This window comes from Pteropus medius, unplaced genomic scaffold (assembly GCF_902729225.1).
Source record: "Pteropus medius unplaced genomic scaffold, Ma_sr-lr_union100, whole genome shotgun sequence".
NCBI classification, from domain to species: domain Eukaryota; kingdom Metazoa; phylum Chordata; class Mammalia; order Chiroptera; family Pteropodidae; genus Pteropus; species Pteropus medius.
The window spans coordinates 17,634,636-17,651,945 of NW_024342471.1; the positions used below are offsets into that span (position 1 = coordinate 17,634,636).

The following is a 17,310-nucleotide window of genomic DNA, read 5'->3' on the forward strand; positions in this document are numbered from 1 at the left end:
CAGAAGTGCATGAGGGTGATACCCAGCTGGCCTCTCAAGGCCGGTGTGAGGGTTTCAAGCGCTAAGAGACGTAAAGCTCTTGACACAGTGCCCTGCCTGAAACCAGCTCTTGATAAGAGTCAGCTAATATTGTGGCTGTCTTGGTGGCCTGAAAGATTTTCTGCACATCTAAAAGCCACCTACTCGCCCTCCTTGGTCCTCCTCAAAGCCACTCCTACAAACAAGTCATGATTGGCACCGTGGGGATAGTGGTGAGTGGTGGTGATGGTGGTGTGAGGTGGTGGTGGGGTGGTGGTGTCTGCAATGACATTTGACACTCATACCTGCATCCCCATCCCCTGTTCATCCATGTGGATTGGAGGAGGTGACACTACCAACTCCAGGGGTGGGCAGTGAGTTGCTGGCCAATGAGAACATGGCATCCCTGTGGACACAGTACCTGAGCCAACTCCAAGTGTCTGAGTGAGGGATGAGGGGTCCCTGGGCCAGGGTGGCAGTAGCATGGTCTAGTGACGGCTGCAAGGAGACTCAGTGCTTAGGATGTGTGCATTGACTAGATGCGGCGGTGCATGAGAGGGGGGCAGTCAGGCCACCCAATCGCTTGTTTCTGGCTTGGGTGAAGGGAACAGAGGTCGGGATCCAGGAGAAAGAGACTGTTGGGGGAAGTGGAGGTGCTGAATCCAGTTCTGGATAAGTTGAGTTCGGGTGCCTGGGGCCAGCCCCAAGGAAGGAGTTAGATTCAGAACTATTAACAAAAAGGGTGCAGCAGGTGGGAGGACCACGCAGGCCAAAAGGTGAATGTTCTAGAACATGCAGACTGGCTGATCGACCATTAGGAAGTCACCCTTCACCTTCCTTCGGTCCTGGGCCAGGCCCGCCTGCTCCCAGATGAGGCGCTCAGGAGCTAGCCTCCCCCGGGCCCACGCCTGCGACACCTGCAGGCGGGCCGTGACGCTGGGGTTCTGGGGACTTTGCTTCCACCCAGAGCTTAGCAGCCACATCTGGGCAAGAGCCAGGGGTGGGCGCATCCCTGCCTCCCTGCTCCATTTTGATCTCTACCGACTTTGGTCAGTCAGCTGAGAGGAACCGCAGTGTGTGTGAGGAGGTAGCTAGTGTGTGGCTCTGGGCCAAAGTGTCCCTTTTCCTCAAGTAGTCATTTAGCAATAGGACGTCTTGGGGAGAAAAGGAAGTGTGGGTGGGGTGCAGGGCATGCTTCTGGGGACAGGGGAGCTCGGCGACAGGCTGGCACATGGGCCTCCCAGCCTTATTTTTCAGGCTGGCCTCTGCCACTGTTTCTGAGTTGCTGAAGTGATTATTTATGCACTCACTTAACCAATGCCTGGTGGGTGCCTGTTCCCAGGGTGCTGGGCTCTCTGTGAAGGGCTGGGGATGTGGCCATGGGTCCCTGTCCCCATGGCGGAAAAGCATCATCATTAGAGAGGTGAGGAGGCGGCAAGGGAACTGGCGAAGGATGTCAGACAACGCCAGGCTCCAGTCCCAGCCTCGTTACCTGCTAGTCGTAGGCGAACCATTTGCCTTTCTGCATCTTAATTTCTGCATCTAAAAAATGGGCCCAATAACAGTCCCTCCTTCAGACGGGGATGGATGTGGGCACGTGGCAAAGGCTTGCCGAGTGAATAAAGCACCTACAGGTGACCCCTGAACAGCATGGGTTTGAACTCTGAGGGTCCACTTACATGTGGATTTTTTTCAATTAATACTATAAATGTATTTTCTCTTCCCTATGGTTTTCTTAATAACATTTTCTTTTCTCTAGTTTTTATTGTAAGAACACGATATATATAATACATATAATATGCAAAATACATGTTAATTGTTTATCAGTAAGGCTTCCAGTCAAGAGTAGGCTATTAGAAGTTTTGGGGGAGTCAAAAGTCCTATGTGGATTTTTGACTGTGTGTGTGTGGGCGGTCAGCAGTCCAACCCCCACATTGTTCAAGGGTCACCTGGAGTTAGCAAGGGGTCTGGCACCGAGACCACTCACAATGAACACTGGCTCTTACTGTTGTCAGACATTTGCCCAACTGACTTTCACAGTGACTTGGAGAACTAGATATTAGGCCCATTTTATGGATGGGAAAACTGAGGTCACAAAACTCATAAGCAAAGAGTTTAGAGCTAGAGCTCAGGCTTTTTTTTTTTTTGTCTGGTCCATTTTTCTCCACCAACAAAATTATGAATGAGAGGAATATGTAGTGGTTTCTACTAAGTGTCAACAAAGCCTTTCTGTAAAGGGCAAGGTGGTACCTGAGGCTTCACGGGCCAGATGTCTCATCACTGGCATTGTCAAGCCACAGCTGCCACAGTGAAAAGGAACGGCATGTTTGTGCTCCAGTGAACTTTTATCTATGCATGCGAAAATCTGAATTTCATACCATTTCCACGTGTCATGACAATTGCTTTTCTTTTGATTTTTTTTTCCAACTAAAACCCACTCTCAGCTTCAGGGTTGTACAATGATAGTTGGAAGGCCATCAGGATTTCCTTTTGTGGTGCTGGCCCGCCTTTACGATTAGTGTCTCTGGACAGCGTCCTCAGAGGGCCTTTTGAGGGGAGCTTGGGAAGAGCTTCCCTCCCAGAGAGTGGGGCGTGGAGCACAGGGGTTGGGGGGTGGACTCCTGGCTTTGTCCTGGCTGGCCACTTGGAGCTCATACCTGCTCTCTTTGGTGCTCCAGGCCCCATTGCTACTTTGGGATTTGAACCCTGGACCTGAGCCAGCACTGACTCCAAAGGGCACCCTCTGTTCCCGGGCCTCTGGTAATGGGGGGCCCAGGAATCCTCCCACTTCAGTCACAGGGGGAGGTATGTGTATGTGTGTGTGCGGCAGGAAATGGGGCAAAATAGCAGCCGGTGCATGTGCATCCTCAGCTCCACAGGGACTCTGCGTACCCCTGGGTAACTTGATTATCGGGCTGCTCTGAGATCTGGTATGGACACGGTGAGGAATTTTAACGAGGGAGCGGATTTTCTAGGTTTTGGAGAATCTGTGCGCGCTGAGGCTGGCAAGAGAAAAAATGGTGTGTTCAGCTCCAGGAAAGTATAATTTATATTTCCGGGGAGTCCAGCAGGGTTGCTAAATCCTCCCATTAATTAATTCACTTGGGAGGTGATGGAGGCCTCCTACGTGCAGGATGAGGTGCGGAGTCGGGGAGGAGATGAGGAAGGCAGTGCCCAGGTGATTTCTGCCAACCAGGGCCTAGACTGACGAGACTCCGTAAGTGGACACATCAGTCGTGATTCTCTCTCATGGGTAGGATGGATCCCAAATGCACTGGTGTTTCCAAAAGGGGATGGAATATGGTGTTGCTGGTCAGCTCTCTGCCAGCGGACACTCTTCACTTCTATCTGGTGCTCTACTTCCCAGCCCATGTTCCGGAGTCTGGCTCCAGGACAGGGCTCCTACTGCCACGCCCCACTCCCTCCCCCTGCTCAGGAGTATGTGGGCATGTGATTTCCAAGCCATCAAAACACCACATCCCAGGGCCACAGTGATTGGTTCAGAGACAGACATGTGACGGAGCCAGAGCCAATGAGATGCGATGAGACTTGCTAGGAATCCTGGGAAGGAGACTCCCACACTTGCTGCTGGGCAGGAAGCTGCGAGGATGGAAGGAGGGCCATATTGCTACTAGAAGGGGAGAGAGACAGTTCGTGAATGGGGTCGAAGAGATGAAAACAGAGCTTAGAGGAGAGAGAAACCAGTGCCTGAAAATCTCGTTTGAGCCCCTGGATCCTGCTATGTCTGATGCCATTACTGCTGGATCAGTTAAATAGGTGAATATGCTGCTTCTTCAATGGAGCCATTTTGAATTAAGTTTCTGTTCACGAACAACTGAAAGAGGCCAGTCTCATTCAAGAAAGGATAAATCCTGTAGTTTAGGGCAATCCAGGATGGCTTCATGGAAGAGAAGGTGGATAAGGTTTAGATAAATTCAGGGAAGGAGAGCATTAGCAAAGATTTTGAGATGGTTGAAATAACCAATGAAGCTGATCTGGTTTAAATGGCTCATACTGGGGATGACAAAATAGGAGACAGGGCTGGTATGCACATATACGTATTTCTATACTGTGGAGTGGCATGCTGACTTGAATATATGTGCCATCCCTTCAAAGTTTATAACACACCTCCGCGTGCCAGACTGTGAGCTCATGAGACCCGTACCTGGCTCTGTTTTTGTTCCCCCTTGGACACCCACCACCTGGCACAGAGCAGGCTCTCAATAAATACTTGTCAAGGGAATGAATGAATAATGCAATCAAATTCAACTAGTCCACACACCTTAGATGACTGTCGTGAAGATCAGAAATAACATAAATCACTCAGCACAGTGCTTGAGCCATAGTAGGTACACATTTTTGAGGATGCATTCCCCAGATTTGGGAATTGAGGCTCTTAGGAGTAGGTAGCATAACCAAGGGCACGCAATGTGTGTCAAGGCTGGGCTCCAAACCCAAGTCCACTGATTCCAAGTGTGAAACGCGCTGCACAGTCCCTGGTGGGGTGGGGGCAGAGGGACACTGCGACGGGCCGCACAGGCTGCAGCACTTACCTTGGAGTAGTCAAAGCCGTGCTTCTCCTTCACCCCATTCCGGCAGAGTGTGTAGTTATAAAAGCGGGAGTTTTTAAGGAGGCCGACCCACTCCTTCCAGCCTGGTGGCACGTAGGAGCCATTATATTCATTCAGGTACTTCCCAAAGAAAGCTGGAGGAGGAGAGGGATCAGGATCACGTGAGAAAGCAGAGAGCAAAATCTTTTCCTAGTCATCACCCAGCCGTCCTGTGCCCCAGGCCGGGAACGGCCCCGCCCTCAGCCATGGAGCCCATGGAGCCGTGACCCCCTACTAGATGTTTCTACATGCGTACCATCAAATACATAGGATCACAGAGAAAATCAGTTATTTTGAAATGTAGTTATCAACACATTAAAAGACTGTGCCATATAGTGATTGGTGTCTTAAAAAAATTTTTTTAAGACATTAAAAGCATGTCTTTGGTGCCTGGCTAGCTCAGTCAGTAGAGCATGAGACTCTTAAAATCAAGACCTTGTAAAGAGTGATAATTTCAGAGTAGTGATGAATGGAAATATTTTATTTTGCAATATCTGCAGAAACTACAATGGCGTATTAAAATGTCGATGATTTCTATGGATGACAAAATTACAGACCCTGCGCCCTGCTGTGGTCTGCAGCCTCTGTTCATAACTGAAGCAAATGCTAAGTTTCAGTTGTAGGTTATTGAAAGTAAGAGTGTAAATTTTGGCATTTAAATTTATGGACGCTTTGAATTCTATCGACGACACAGCGACCAGAATGGCTAATGTTAAGAAAATAGATAATAGCAAGTGGGGTGGTGGTGTGTGTGTGTGTGTGTGTGTGTGTGTGTGTGTGTGTGTGTGTGTGTGTAGCAACTGGAACTTGTATATACTGCCAGGTGGGCTTGCAAACTGGTCTGATCACTGTGGAGGACTGTTTGGCACTGTCAGCTTAGCTTGAACATATTCATATCTTTTGACTCGGTGACTCGAATCCTGGGTATTTACTCGACAGAACTGCATTTATATGTTCACCAAAAGTCATGTGCAGGACATGCTCACAACAACAGTAATCATGATAGCAAATAACTAGAAACAAATCAGATGTCCATCAACAACAGGAAGGATAAACCCACTGCTGCATGTTTATAGGATGGAATATGACAGAGAAATGAGGATGAAAGTACTGGCGTCACATTCAATAAAACAGCCGCATCGCTACAGTCTAATGTTAAGAGAAATAAACCACATATGGAAGAAAGCACACTGTATAATCCCATTTATATGAGGTTCAAAAATAGGCAAAACTAATCTATCTTGGAAAAGCAAGCAGTGGTCCTCCTCTGACACAGGGAGGAGAGTGGGTGGAAGGGTTCCTGGGGTGGGGGAGCTTCTTGGGTGATGGCATTGTCCTATTTCTAGCTGGAACACAGGTGGTTCAGTTGCTGAAACTCCGCTGAGCTGGCCATGTAGCATACTTCTCTGCATGTGTGCATGCACCACCATTGAAACTTACTCAGAAAAATCGTCCTACTTTATCTGGACAGAAATATACCAAAAAAGTTTCTGTAGGTCGTGAGGCAACAGACAAGATCTTTGTGATACTTTTTTGTTCTTCTTCCTTCCCGATGAGTGACTACGATTTTTAGTAACTGTAACCTATAAAGCCATTTTTAATAAATGAAAAAGTCTATGAGAGTTTTCCAGAGACGGAGGCTCTCTGGCAGCCTTCTCTTTCAGATGAAGACACTGAGGCTCTGAGACACTCCATTGCTGAGAGTGTGAGAATTTAAGAGTTTGAAGTTGTTGAAGGGATCGATCTATCGCGATCTTGTAAGCAGAGTGCTTAGCACCATGCCTGACAAATAGTGAGTGTTTGACAGGTGTCAGTTCAGAGCCTGGTTGGAGAAGAGACAGATGGGGAGGTGAATGTCCACAGAGGAAGGAGGAGGGGGCTAGGGGCAGCAGAAGTAAGATGGCCCTCCGACCTGGAACCTTCAGGAAAGCACAGAGAGTTGAGGCCTGGAGCAGAAGAGGCTGTGATGGAGCTGGAGCCCTTCACAGAGTTTTCCTGGAGACCTGGCAGGTGGCTGGTACTGCCCAGGAGTGGGAAGACCCGCTCCCTGAGAACTCAAGCAGCCAGATCCTGAATCCCCACGGTGTTTGCAAAGGGAAGCGCTCTCATTAAACTCTGCCCTGCAGTGAGTGCTCCTAAGGAAGGAGCTGATGAAACGCCCAGGAAGGATTTGATCTCCATGAGGAGGTGAAAACAGGAAGGAAACTGACCCCGGCAGCCTCAGGAAAAGGCCCGGGGTGGAGTCTCCCCTAATGTGGGAGGGCAGAGCCAAAAAATAAACAGAAAGAACCCTGGCATTCTGGGGAGGAGGGGGAGAGAAACTGGCTGCCCTGGCTCTGAGTCCCACCCAATATTTAGAGACTAAAATGCATTTAGGTGGTGGATGCCCAATGAAGCAGTGACTGCATGTCCCCGGCTGGGTGTCAGGGCCCAAAGGATTGAGATGCCAGCTGGGGTAAGAGGCAGCATGGAAGTACGAGATGAGCTGAAGGCTTGGGTTTCTTTCTCTAGAACACGGCATGTTCCAGCCATTCTGCTGTGTCCATTCCCTTAACACACAGGTTCTCAGCCAGGGTGATGCTGTCCCACAGGAAACACTTGGCAATGTCTGCAGACATTTCTAGTTTGTCACAACCTGGCATGCTACTGGCATCTGGTGGGTAGAGGCTGGGGATGCTGCTAAATATTGACAGTGCCCAGCTTGGCTCCCACAGCAGAGAATTTCCCAGCACAAAACGTCAATGGTCTGGAGTTGAGAAACCTAAATAACTCCACTTGGCCCCCGCACCGCCCCTTCCTCAGTAAAACAACTGCATTGTGAGGGCTGAAAAGGTCCCTAGAGGTCAGTACCGTCCAGAACCAAGACCTACTAGACCTCACTTCTGAAGCTCCTTTCGAACGTAGGCGTAGGCAGGGAGCTCTGCTCTGCTCTGGGCCTCTCTCATCTCTCCTGTTCCTCCTCCTTGGGGGAAGAATGACATACAGCAGGGGGGTCAGCAAACCTTTCCTTAAAGGCCCAGAGAGTAAATATTTTAGGCTTCATGGGCCAGATAATCTGTTGCAACTATTCAATCCTGCTGTTGGAGAAAACAATCACAGACAATAAACAAATGGGCGTGGCTCCGTGCCAATAAAACTTTATTTATAAAAAGAGATGGGGGGCCGGATTTGGCCTGTGGGCTCCAGTTTGCTGAACCCTAGCATATACGACTGGTGGATTTGGAGGGACAAACTGGGCATGCCTAACCCAATCGTTCCTTTGCCTTTCCTTTGGGGAATGAGCTGCTCCGAGGAAATGCTAGATTTAAGGGGGTTTGCTCCTGTGGGGCGCAGAGGAGAGAGGTGTGAGCCTGGCTCAGCGGGAAATCTGTTTAACTCTGGAGTTCAAGCCCAAATGCCTTCAGGAGGAAGCCATGCCCTCGAGCCTAGCCTTTATCAGATTTATCAAAGTGCTATTTTGGCTTCTGTCTCCTGAAGGCTTAGTTTCATTTCTCGGTTGGTTCAGAACTTCAACAAGGCAGAAGGTGAAATTTAATAAGCCCCCTCACAGAGCCCCGAAACTTTCCATTCATGGCAAATAATACCGGTGGTGATGTAAAAGTTTCCTTTTGAAACAAATGAAGTAAAAAGAGTAAAACAATTGAGAGAACAATACTAAATGAATAATAGAATCAGTGTGCCGGGCACAGTAAAAATCATGATGGTGGCGTATGAAATTGCCGAAGTCGGGACAACGCTGCCTTGGGCAGGTACAGATTCATATATCCACTCAACAACTACTTATTAAGCACCTGTGGTATGCCAGGAGCTGCCTTAAGCACTGGAACCACAGCAGTGAATGAGACCAACAGGATCTCTGCCTTCATGCGACTGGTTTTCTAGCAGGACACTGTGACAAGTTAAGATGGTGTTGTTGTCGAAAACGGTGATGAAGAAAATAAAGGATGATGATGTGACGAAGTGGCCAGAGATGGACTGAAGGCACAATTGGGCTGAGTGGTCAAGGGAGGCCTCTCTGAGGAATGACGAGGGTGAGTCAGAGGGAATATATATTTATAAAGAAGACTACTCCAGGCAAAGGGACTAGCAAGTGCAAAGGTCCTGAGGCAGGAACAAGTTTGAGGACATTGTGGGAACCCGAGGAGGCCAGTGAGGAAGGGAGGAGATGACATTATAGGGTAGAGGGATCAGATCATGCAGGGTCTTGGAGGCTTCAATGAGGAAGTGACAAGAAGCATCACGGGGACACTTAAGGAGGTTCTGCATGTCTCCTGAAATATTACACACCTGACTTTGCATTTTGCACGCATTTTTCTAGAAGCAAGTCCACAGCTTTTGACACATGTTTAAGGAACCCAGGACCACAAGTAACAAAAGCCTGAGGAAAAAGACTCACTGACTTCCCCACAGGGGGAACTGAGTTCTTCCTTAGCTCTCCCACGTCCCAGGCTTGTGATCCTACTGGTTTGTTCCTGAAGATTTGGGCCACGGTCTTTCTGATAGATACGCAGCATGGAATGCTAATAAGCTTTAATTTTTGGTCTAGTTGGTGAGACGACTACTTCTTGGGGGTGGGAAGTGGGGTGCCTTTGGAAGCCCACCCCTGCCCATTATTGTCCAGCGCCAAGGGTGTCAAAGTGTCCGGAGCCGTTTCCTCTGCTAGAATCTGCTCTTCCACATCTCTCTCCTCTCTCCAACCCCCAATCCTTTACAACTCCAGAAAGAGTTTATTATTCAGGCTCCACAAGGCCCTAGAAAACAGGGCTTTAGTCAAAGGCTTTTAGTGCCAAATTAGATTTCGCTCTCACTTGATTAGATTTCCCCCAAGGCAGTTTTTAAAATGGTCAGTCAGGCCCCAGTTGAGGTGGGACAAGTAAATTAGCATGGGCCCTGGGGCTCCCGGCTGGGAGATGGAGCCCACGTCATGGCTGAAGTCACTGAGCTTTCCCAGCTAGGACAGTACAAAAGGAAGAACAAACTGGAGGCTGGTGTGGGGGTGGGACAAGTTGGCAGGCAGATTAAGAGACATTAAATGCCAGGCTAGGAAAGGCCATTGACAATGTGTTGGCTGATAGATGCCTCTGGGAAGCAGGGTTGGCATCAACTGAAGGGACAAAGCACTTACAGCTTCCTGTGTGGCAGGTGGAAATTTACACCTGGCACTGGGTACTTTTGTTTTGCCCACCTGATCCTGACCGTGTTCCTCTGGGTACCACCACTTCCTTAAGTACGCATGGGCTGGTATTAATTCCTGACTCCAGGACTGCACGCATCATCTCAGCCTGACCAATCAGCGCACCGCATTCTCCTGGCTACTGCCATTGGTTCAGGGATAGGCATGTGACCCAAGATGAGCCAATGATAGTGAGCCCTGGGATCTTTTAAAGAGAGACTGGCAAAGAGAAGTTCTTCTTCCATAGCGCTTGAAGCTGCTGGCAGTCATCTTGCCACCAACAGGGGAATGTTTATCTGAGCATGAAGCAACGTGGAAAAAAAACAGCAGAGGTGAGAGGTGGAGAGAGACAGAAAAAGACAGAGCATGCGAGTGAACAAGAGAGAGAGAGGAAAAAGAGAGGAAGTAAACTGTGAATTGGGCCAGGGCAGTGAAGAGCTCCACAGTGCTAAGGAATGACACAACGAAGAGGACGGTGACAAGAGCGGCAGCCAATCTAGGCAGTCCTCGCTTTGCATGGTCTTGACATGCACGAATGTCGATTTCACAGTTTAGTTAAATAATGCCAGTCTCTCACAGCACAGTTCAAATTTAGCCACCACAGTATATTCGCTGGAATTACATAAAGTAAAGACTTCGCTACTAGCTCTTCAGTCCACAAATTGCTTTGTAAATAACAGATCAGTGGCCAAGAAGTGGTCACTTCTTGCAAAGTCAGTTGGTGACTGGTCACTGTGTATCTGTTATTATTTTTTTGAGATAAAACCATTACGAATATTTACTGTTTTTAAATGTCATATATTTGAGACAACAGAAAACAAAGCATCCTCCTTCGAATTCTCATTTCACTTGTATTTCACAAAAGTGTTTTAAAACTTAGATTTCTATTACCTGCATGGAGGGTATAGACAAAAGGAAGCCCCATGGAACCAAAGGCCCACAGAGTCCATTTCCAAGGCCAGGGCACGACCCCAGGCTAATACACCTGCCACATGCTGAGCACCTAGCTAGACATGGCCAGGAATGCTCAGGGACACACACATATGAACGAGGGGGTCAGGCATCGCAGTGTCTTTGTCATTCATTTCTGAAAGAGCTGGCTTCAGATCCTGACTCTGTTGGATAGGCCAAAGGATGCTACTCACATTTACTTGATGACAAATTTTTTTTTTCTGAAATCTTTATATCTGCATTTTGGTTTCTAAAGTAAACTGCCATTTCTAGCACAACTCTGTCAAACAGAGCCCCTGCAAAGTCCCTGAGCTTCATTACTGTAGCCTGGCAAATGCTCCGTGACGCTTCCTAACCCTTTACGGTTGGAAGGATGTTCATTTTACTTGACCAGCCATGCTGCTTGTAGAGGTAAACATCTTTTTTGGACTATCTGCCCAGAAACGGAGTGAACTATCCATTGAGACCCTGATTTTATTTTGGCCGGATGTGCACATATTCACGTGAAATTACCCAGAATGATGAGGAACTGGTAGGAAGCACGCATCTGTCATTCAATTCCCACAGACAGCAATGCCTGTAGCGCTGCTGCCTCCTCTTCTCCCAGTGATACATCTACACGGCATGTTACAAAAGTGGACGATCAAAGGAGAGAACTGGCCGACAGGGATCAAAGTGCAGAAAAGAAACGAAAAGTCAGGAGGCCGAAACTGAAGCCCGAGTCGAAGGTAATACAGTTCTAGAAATGGCGCTGACCGTGGGGGTGTTGACACTCCGTGGGAAACTCTACATAAGCAGCCAGAAGAGCCGAGTTGAAGGCAAACTTAATCGTCGACATAGATGAGGAAAAGCGGTTGTGATGAAAAGGACCATGCCTGTCTCACAGGAAGTGACAGCTGGCAAAACCGCTTCGCATTAAATGGACACCTGGAGGTATTCGCCACGTTGTAAGTCGTGTGTCCCTGGGCAAGTCGTTTCATCTCTCTCGACACCTCAGTTTCTCCATTTATAAAATGGGGGATAACAACAGTATTTATCTCACGGGGTTGTTATAAAAACTAATATTATAACACTAGCCCATAACAAGTGTCCGCTAAGTGTTACAGCCTCATTGTCACCGATGGGTCCTCTTCCTAGCTACCCTCTTGCTCTCTTATATCTTGTTTCACGGAGTTACTGCAGAGACAGATGTCAGAAGCCCCCATTCCCCCACCTTTGAGGGGATTCTAAACCCCTAAACCCTTTCCTAACGCTCTCTCCTGGCCCTGCAGGCCCATGCAGGCGACTCTTTGCTGGAAAGCTCCGAGCCCGCTTCCCTTCCTGGCTGCTGCTCTCTCCATTTGTCTGAGTTAAGTGCTGCTGGGGAACCATTCAGAGTCTGATGGGAGAGCCAGGCCCTTCTGTTATCTCTCCCAGCCCTGAATCTAACTGAAATTGCCTCGTAATAATCGCATTTGTGGTCTGTAAAAGCTGTGTCTTGCTGTGACCGGGACTGGGATTAGCTGGCAGTAAACCTGGCACAGAAGGGCAGGCAGAGGCATCACTGTGGATTCGGGGGAGACGGACGGATTTGGCAACTGGAAATTAACAGGAATCCTAGTGCTGCCTCACGTGCTGGATGGAGAGGGCTGGGTCGGCGCGGGGGACAGTGTTGTCGGCACCTCCTGGCAGCCATTCCCCTTTCTCTGGATAACACAGGAGGGGACAAAGGAGAGCAGCCAAGAGTGCGTCTGCAGCCAGACGGTCTGGTTTTGAACCTGGTCTGCCACCTCCTAACTGCGGGGCCCCAGGCAAGTGACTTCACCCCTCTGTGCCTCCATGGGCAACAATGACAGTAAGTCACTGTCTACTGTCATGCTGAGTGGAGGAACGGACACGTGCAAGGGATGTGAAACGGTACCTGGCACACCCTAGGTGCCTAGCGAGTGGCAGCTAATGGGACTGACAGCACCCACTGCCATAAAGGAACTCTCTCCCCCATGGGCCATCTGGGTGGAACTGTCAACAAGGCTGTTTTAAGGACACTGGCATCTCTTAGCACACACTCATCCCACACCATCTCCACCCACATCCTGCATTAAAGAGAATTGATAAATAACTAAGAGTCGAAATATTCCAGAGCTGACTGGTTGAATCATGCTACATTTCATTATTTCTATTCAGATATAAATATTTCACTAAATACTTATTCATTTTGATTTGGCAGTTTCCTTCATATTTTGGAGGCAATATACCAAGTTATTCACACACGCATGAACACACACACACACACACACACACACACACACACACACACCTTTTCTTTAAGGTAAGCCCTGAAAAGCCACAGCCACTGCACCCCTGGTTCCTCCCAAATAGAAAAGTCCTGACTGTCGGTCAAGGTGCCTTCTCCCAGCCACAGCGCAGGTATGTGGCTGAGCTCAGCCAATCAGATTCTACCCTGGGACTTGGACTACTGAGCTAGGAGACTCAAAGGCGGAAAAAAGGGTTAGAGTCCTGTAAGACCTCCTGATGTCGGTTGTTCAAAAGGCACAGACCCAGTGTTTGAAAACCCAAATGAAAGAGGCAAGGCCATCAGGGAGGCAAGAATTATAAAAAGAGAAATGGATCTTGACCATTCTCATGTCCTTCCTTAATAGAAACAGCTTCCACCTAGATTTCCTGCCTCCTCTTAGCCTTCCCATAACCCAGTCACCCCCAAATGGCCAGAAGGACCCTTCTGAACCCAAAGCCCTCTTGCCATCCCCCTTCGGTGACTCATCTGCCCATCCTGCTACCTCTGCCCACGTCTCCCACGCCCCGGCCCTCTGCTCATTCTGTTTCAGCCACTGCAGGTCTCCTGTCCCTTAAACGTGCTGAGCTCACTGCCACCTTAGGGCATGTGCACCTTGTCTTCTCTCTGCCCGGGACACGTGCCTCTTCCCTTCTCATATGGACTGGCTCCTTCTCACTGTGACATCTCAGATCAGATGTCCCCTCCTCTGAGAACCTGTCTCTGATCCCCCTGTCTGAAGTCACCCACCCCTCAATACTCACCAGGCTGTTTATCTCCTCCATAGCACTCAGTACTCCCTGAAATTACCCTGTAGGTTGTTTGTTTTCTTGCCTTCCGTCATCTCCCCACCCAGGATGTTTGGTCCAGGAGGTGGGTGGGGCATTTTCTGGGTGCTGTAACCCAGAGTGGGCACTCACTCAGGTGACAGCTGCTGACAGGATGACTGCTGGGTCCACGGACGCGGGTGAGACACCCAGGCCGGGCAGTGCAAAGCTGCCCCTCTCCAGTGTCTGAAGCCTCACTACTTCCCCTGGAGGGTAGGAGGGCTGGAGAATATTTTATTGAAAGGGAGTTCTAGTACGGTAGCTGCAGGAGACAATGTTGCAAGCTGGGAAAGGGGTAAATGGCAGGCAGCGAAGATGTCAGTGCAAAGCCTGTCTGCGTGCAGAGTACACTGAACGTGTCTCAGGCCAGTCAGGACTGATTCGCCCCACAGGGGACACTGGGCAAGGTCTAGAGACCTTTCTGATCTTCATGACTGGGGGAGGACGGTGCTACTACCACCAGCATCTAGTGGGTGGGGACCAGAGATGCTGCTAAACGTCCTACGGAACACAGCCCCGACAGCACAGACTGATCTGGCTCCAAAGTGTCAGAAACTCCGTGCCCGGTACACAGCCTTAAAAGTTGTGTGGGTCCTCAGGGATGGTGAGGGCGTGCAGTGTGGCTTTGATGAACTGGGTTTCCAGACCCAGAGAGCCAGGGTTCGAGCCCCACCTCCTTGGGTGAGCGAGTGCTCCCTGCTAAGCCTCAGCGACTTCATCTGTGAAATGGGAGCAGCGACAGATGAGAGCACGTCTGGCACAGAGTAAGAACGCCTGAAAAAGGAACTGCGATTTTCCCAAATAGAGCCTGCTTCTTTGCGGGGGGTGGGGACGAAAACATGGGTCTCTGGAGAAATGAACATGGTTGCTAGAAACCAGATGTGATGCCGACTTGGAGAATGACAAGGCCCCTCCGAGACTCCAGTAATGAGCTCGGGAAGGATGTTTATGCTGCACAAAGGAATCAGCTGAGCATGACATACGTCTATTAGCAAAGATGGGCCGGAGCGCAGAGCCAAGCTAATTACAGCAAACATTTGCCTAAGCCATTCGGAAAGGTCAGTGAAAAACGAAGCAGGGCACTTCGCAAAGTCCGCCTCTCCTGAATAGATGGCCCCATTTCACACGCAAGGACTCTGGGAAACAAAAAGAGATCTTTGCCCATCCAGATATCTTCTAAATCCCAGTTGTCTGCGTGCCTCTCACGCGTTTTGCCATGTTTATGTGTTGTTCAGACAGCGACGCGCTTAATGCTTTCCTTCAGATCAATTCGTTTGGTGCCAAATAAGCATCTCCAATGGGACTTTTGATCGGTCCCCCTAAACCTGCTTCTCTCCCAGCCTTCCAGTCAACACCAGTTGTTCAGGCCACATCCCCTTGAGGGGTCTTTAGTCCACCCCCTCTCATCTCACGTCCACTGAGGACATATCAGAGTAGCTCTACCTTCAGAGCAGACTCAGGACTGAGTACCTCTCACGTCTCACGTGACCAGCTCCGTCCAAGCCACCCCTTTTCTTGCTTGGACCTCGTGGGAGCCTCCTCCCTCGCCCTCCTGCCTTAGACTTCCAACCTCCAGTCCAACCTCCACAGTAGCCAGAATTAAATCACAAGCCTGATCAAGCCACCATTCTACTCAAAACCTGTCAATGGCTCCACATGACACCTGCGCTAAAATCCGGAGTTCGTGTGGTGGCCTGCAAGGTCTCATGTGACCCGTTTTCTGCCGCTTCCCTGTCCTCGGCTCCCCTGCTTTGCCCTGACCCATTCTGCTCCAAATGCAGCGGCCTCCTGCTGTCCTGACCCCTGAAGCTCATTTCTGCCCCAAGGCCTTTGCCCTCGCTATTCCCGCTGAAGGAACCACTGTCCTCAGACACCTGCACGGACCCTTTGCTTCCTCACCTCTCCCAGGTATTTGCTCAAATGTTAGCTTCTGGGGTTATATGCCCACCCATCTAATTAAAATGCCCTCTCCCCACCCCTCTCCAGGCTCTCCCTTTCCTCCTGACTCTGTTTCTCTACAGTATTTAGTGCCGCCTGACAAAATGACTCGTCTTCTGGTTTTTATCACCTGTCTGTCCAACTAGAACGCCAGCTCCTTGGAGACCTATGTCCCTATATCAAGAACAGAGCTCGGCAAGCAGTAAGACAGACGTTTGTAGGATAAATGAATAGCTGACTGAACCAACGAACGCCCGGTTATGGGAGGCCTGGGGCAGTCACGTCTGGCTGAGGGGATAGCAGATTCGAATTGCCCATCACCCAGGGCACGCTGTCTTTGAGTAGAACAGCAGGTAGAATTGTCAAACTGTTGTCTTTCTACTTGATGCTGTGGCATCTGGTGAGTTGAGTCTGGATCTATTTAATCCATGTGGGACATGACTTCTCTGTGGGACGCTTTGCAAAAACCAAAGAAGGGCCCAAGGCCAACATCAGTCAATTGCAATGGTTCTCCAGCATTTGTTATCAAAGTCCCTTTAGACTCTTAACGATTATTTAGGACCTCGAAGAGTTTCGTGTACGTTGGTTATACCTAGTGATAGTTATCATATTAGAGATGAAAACTGAGAAATTTAAACCATGTTAATTCATTTAAACATAGTAATAATAAACCTACTTGTATGTTTTAAAAATAATGAATCAATATATTTTCCCAAAACGAAATTAGTGAGAAGAGCTGTACTACTTTACATTTTTGCAGTCAAATGCTCTACCACTGAGCGATACTCCCGAGTTTTACATTTCTTTTTGCTAATCCCTTTAATGTCTGGTTTGACAGAAGACAGCTGGATTCTTATAGGTGCTTCTGCATTCAATCTGCTGCAATGCATTGTTTTAATCACGTTTCATGAAAAATCCAGCCTCACATAGATATGCCCATGGAAAGGGGAGGAGTACTATAAACCCTTTTTAGATAGCCCTGGCCATGTTACGTACCCCCAGAAAACACTGCACATCTGTAAGAAAATGAGGGTGAAAAGGCAAATAATGTCTTGATGTGACATGAAAGTGGTGTGGGGTCCGGGCGTTCTGGGGCCCGTTTTGAGAATCCCTGGGTTAGATGATGATCATCCCCAACAACCCAGTGAGGTAAATGTTATTTTTGTCTCCATTTTATAGTTGGTAAAACTGAGGCACAGGGAGATGAAAGTCCCTTTTTGCCCAGTGTTCTATAGCTGGCGAGTGGCAGAGCTCAGACTCACACCTAGGTGGTCCATCTAGGGTCCACCTCGAGGTCACTTCCCCATCTTCCCGCCTCCCAGGATTCACCTGGCATGGGCTGTGGAGGGAAGGCCATCCTCAGAGCCTGAGCCCTCTGCCTTTGCAGAAGCGTCGCTATGGGAACACAGGATGGAACCACAGACACTATCCAGCCTAGTCTAGCCAGAAGTGCAGAGTTTGAGAGATGATTTTTACCCTGGGAGGCAGCTGGGCATGAAGGTTGAGTGTAGGCTCTGCAGC

General features: G+C 49.1%; 1 protein-coding gene across 5 annotated transcripts in view; it reads right to left on the reverse strand.

Annotated features, from left to right (window-relative positions):
- The window catches only part of SULF2 (sulfatase 2), a 106,418-nt gene that overhangs the window by 29,238 nt on the left and 59,870 nt on the right, over positions 1-17,310 (reverse strand). For all 5 annotated transcript variants that reach the window (XM_039864536.1, XM_039864540.1, XM_039864538.1 and 2 more), the window contains exon 4: positions 4,572-4,723. In XM_039864536.1, coding sequence (XP_039720470.1) covers positions 4,572-4,723 — 152 coding nt within the window. The remainder of the gene's footprint in view (positions 1-4,571; positions 4,724-17,310) is intronic.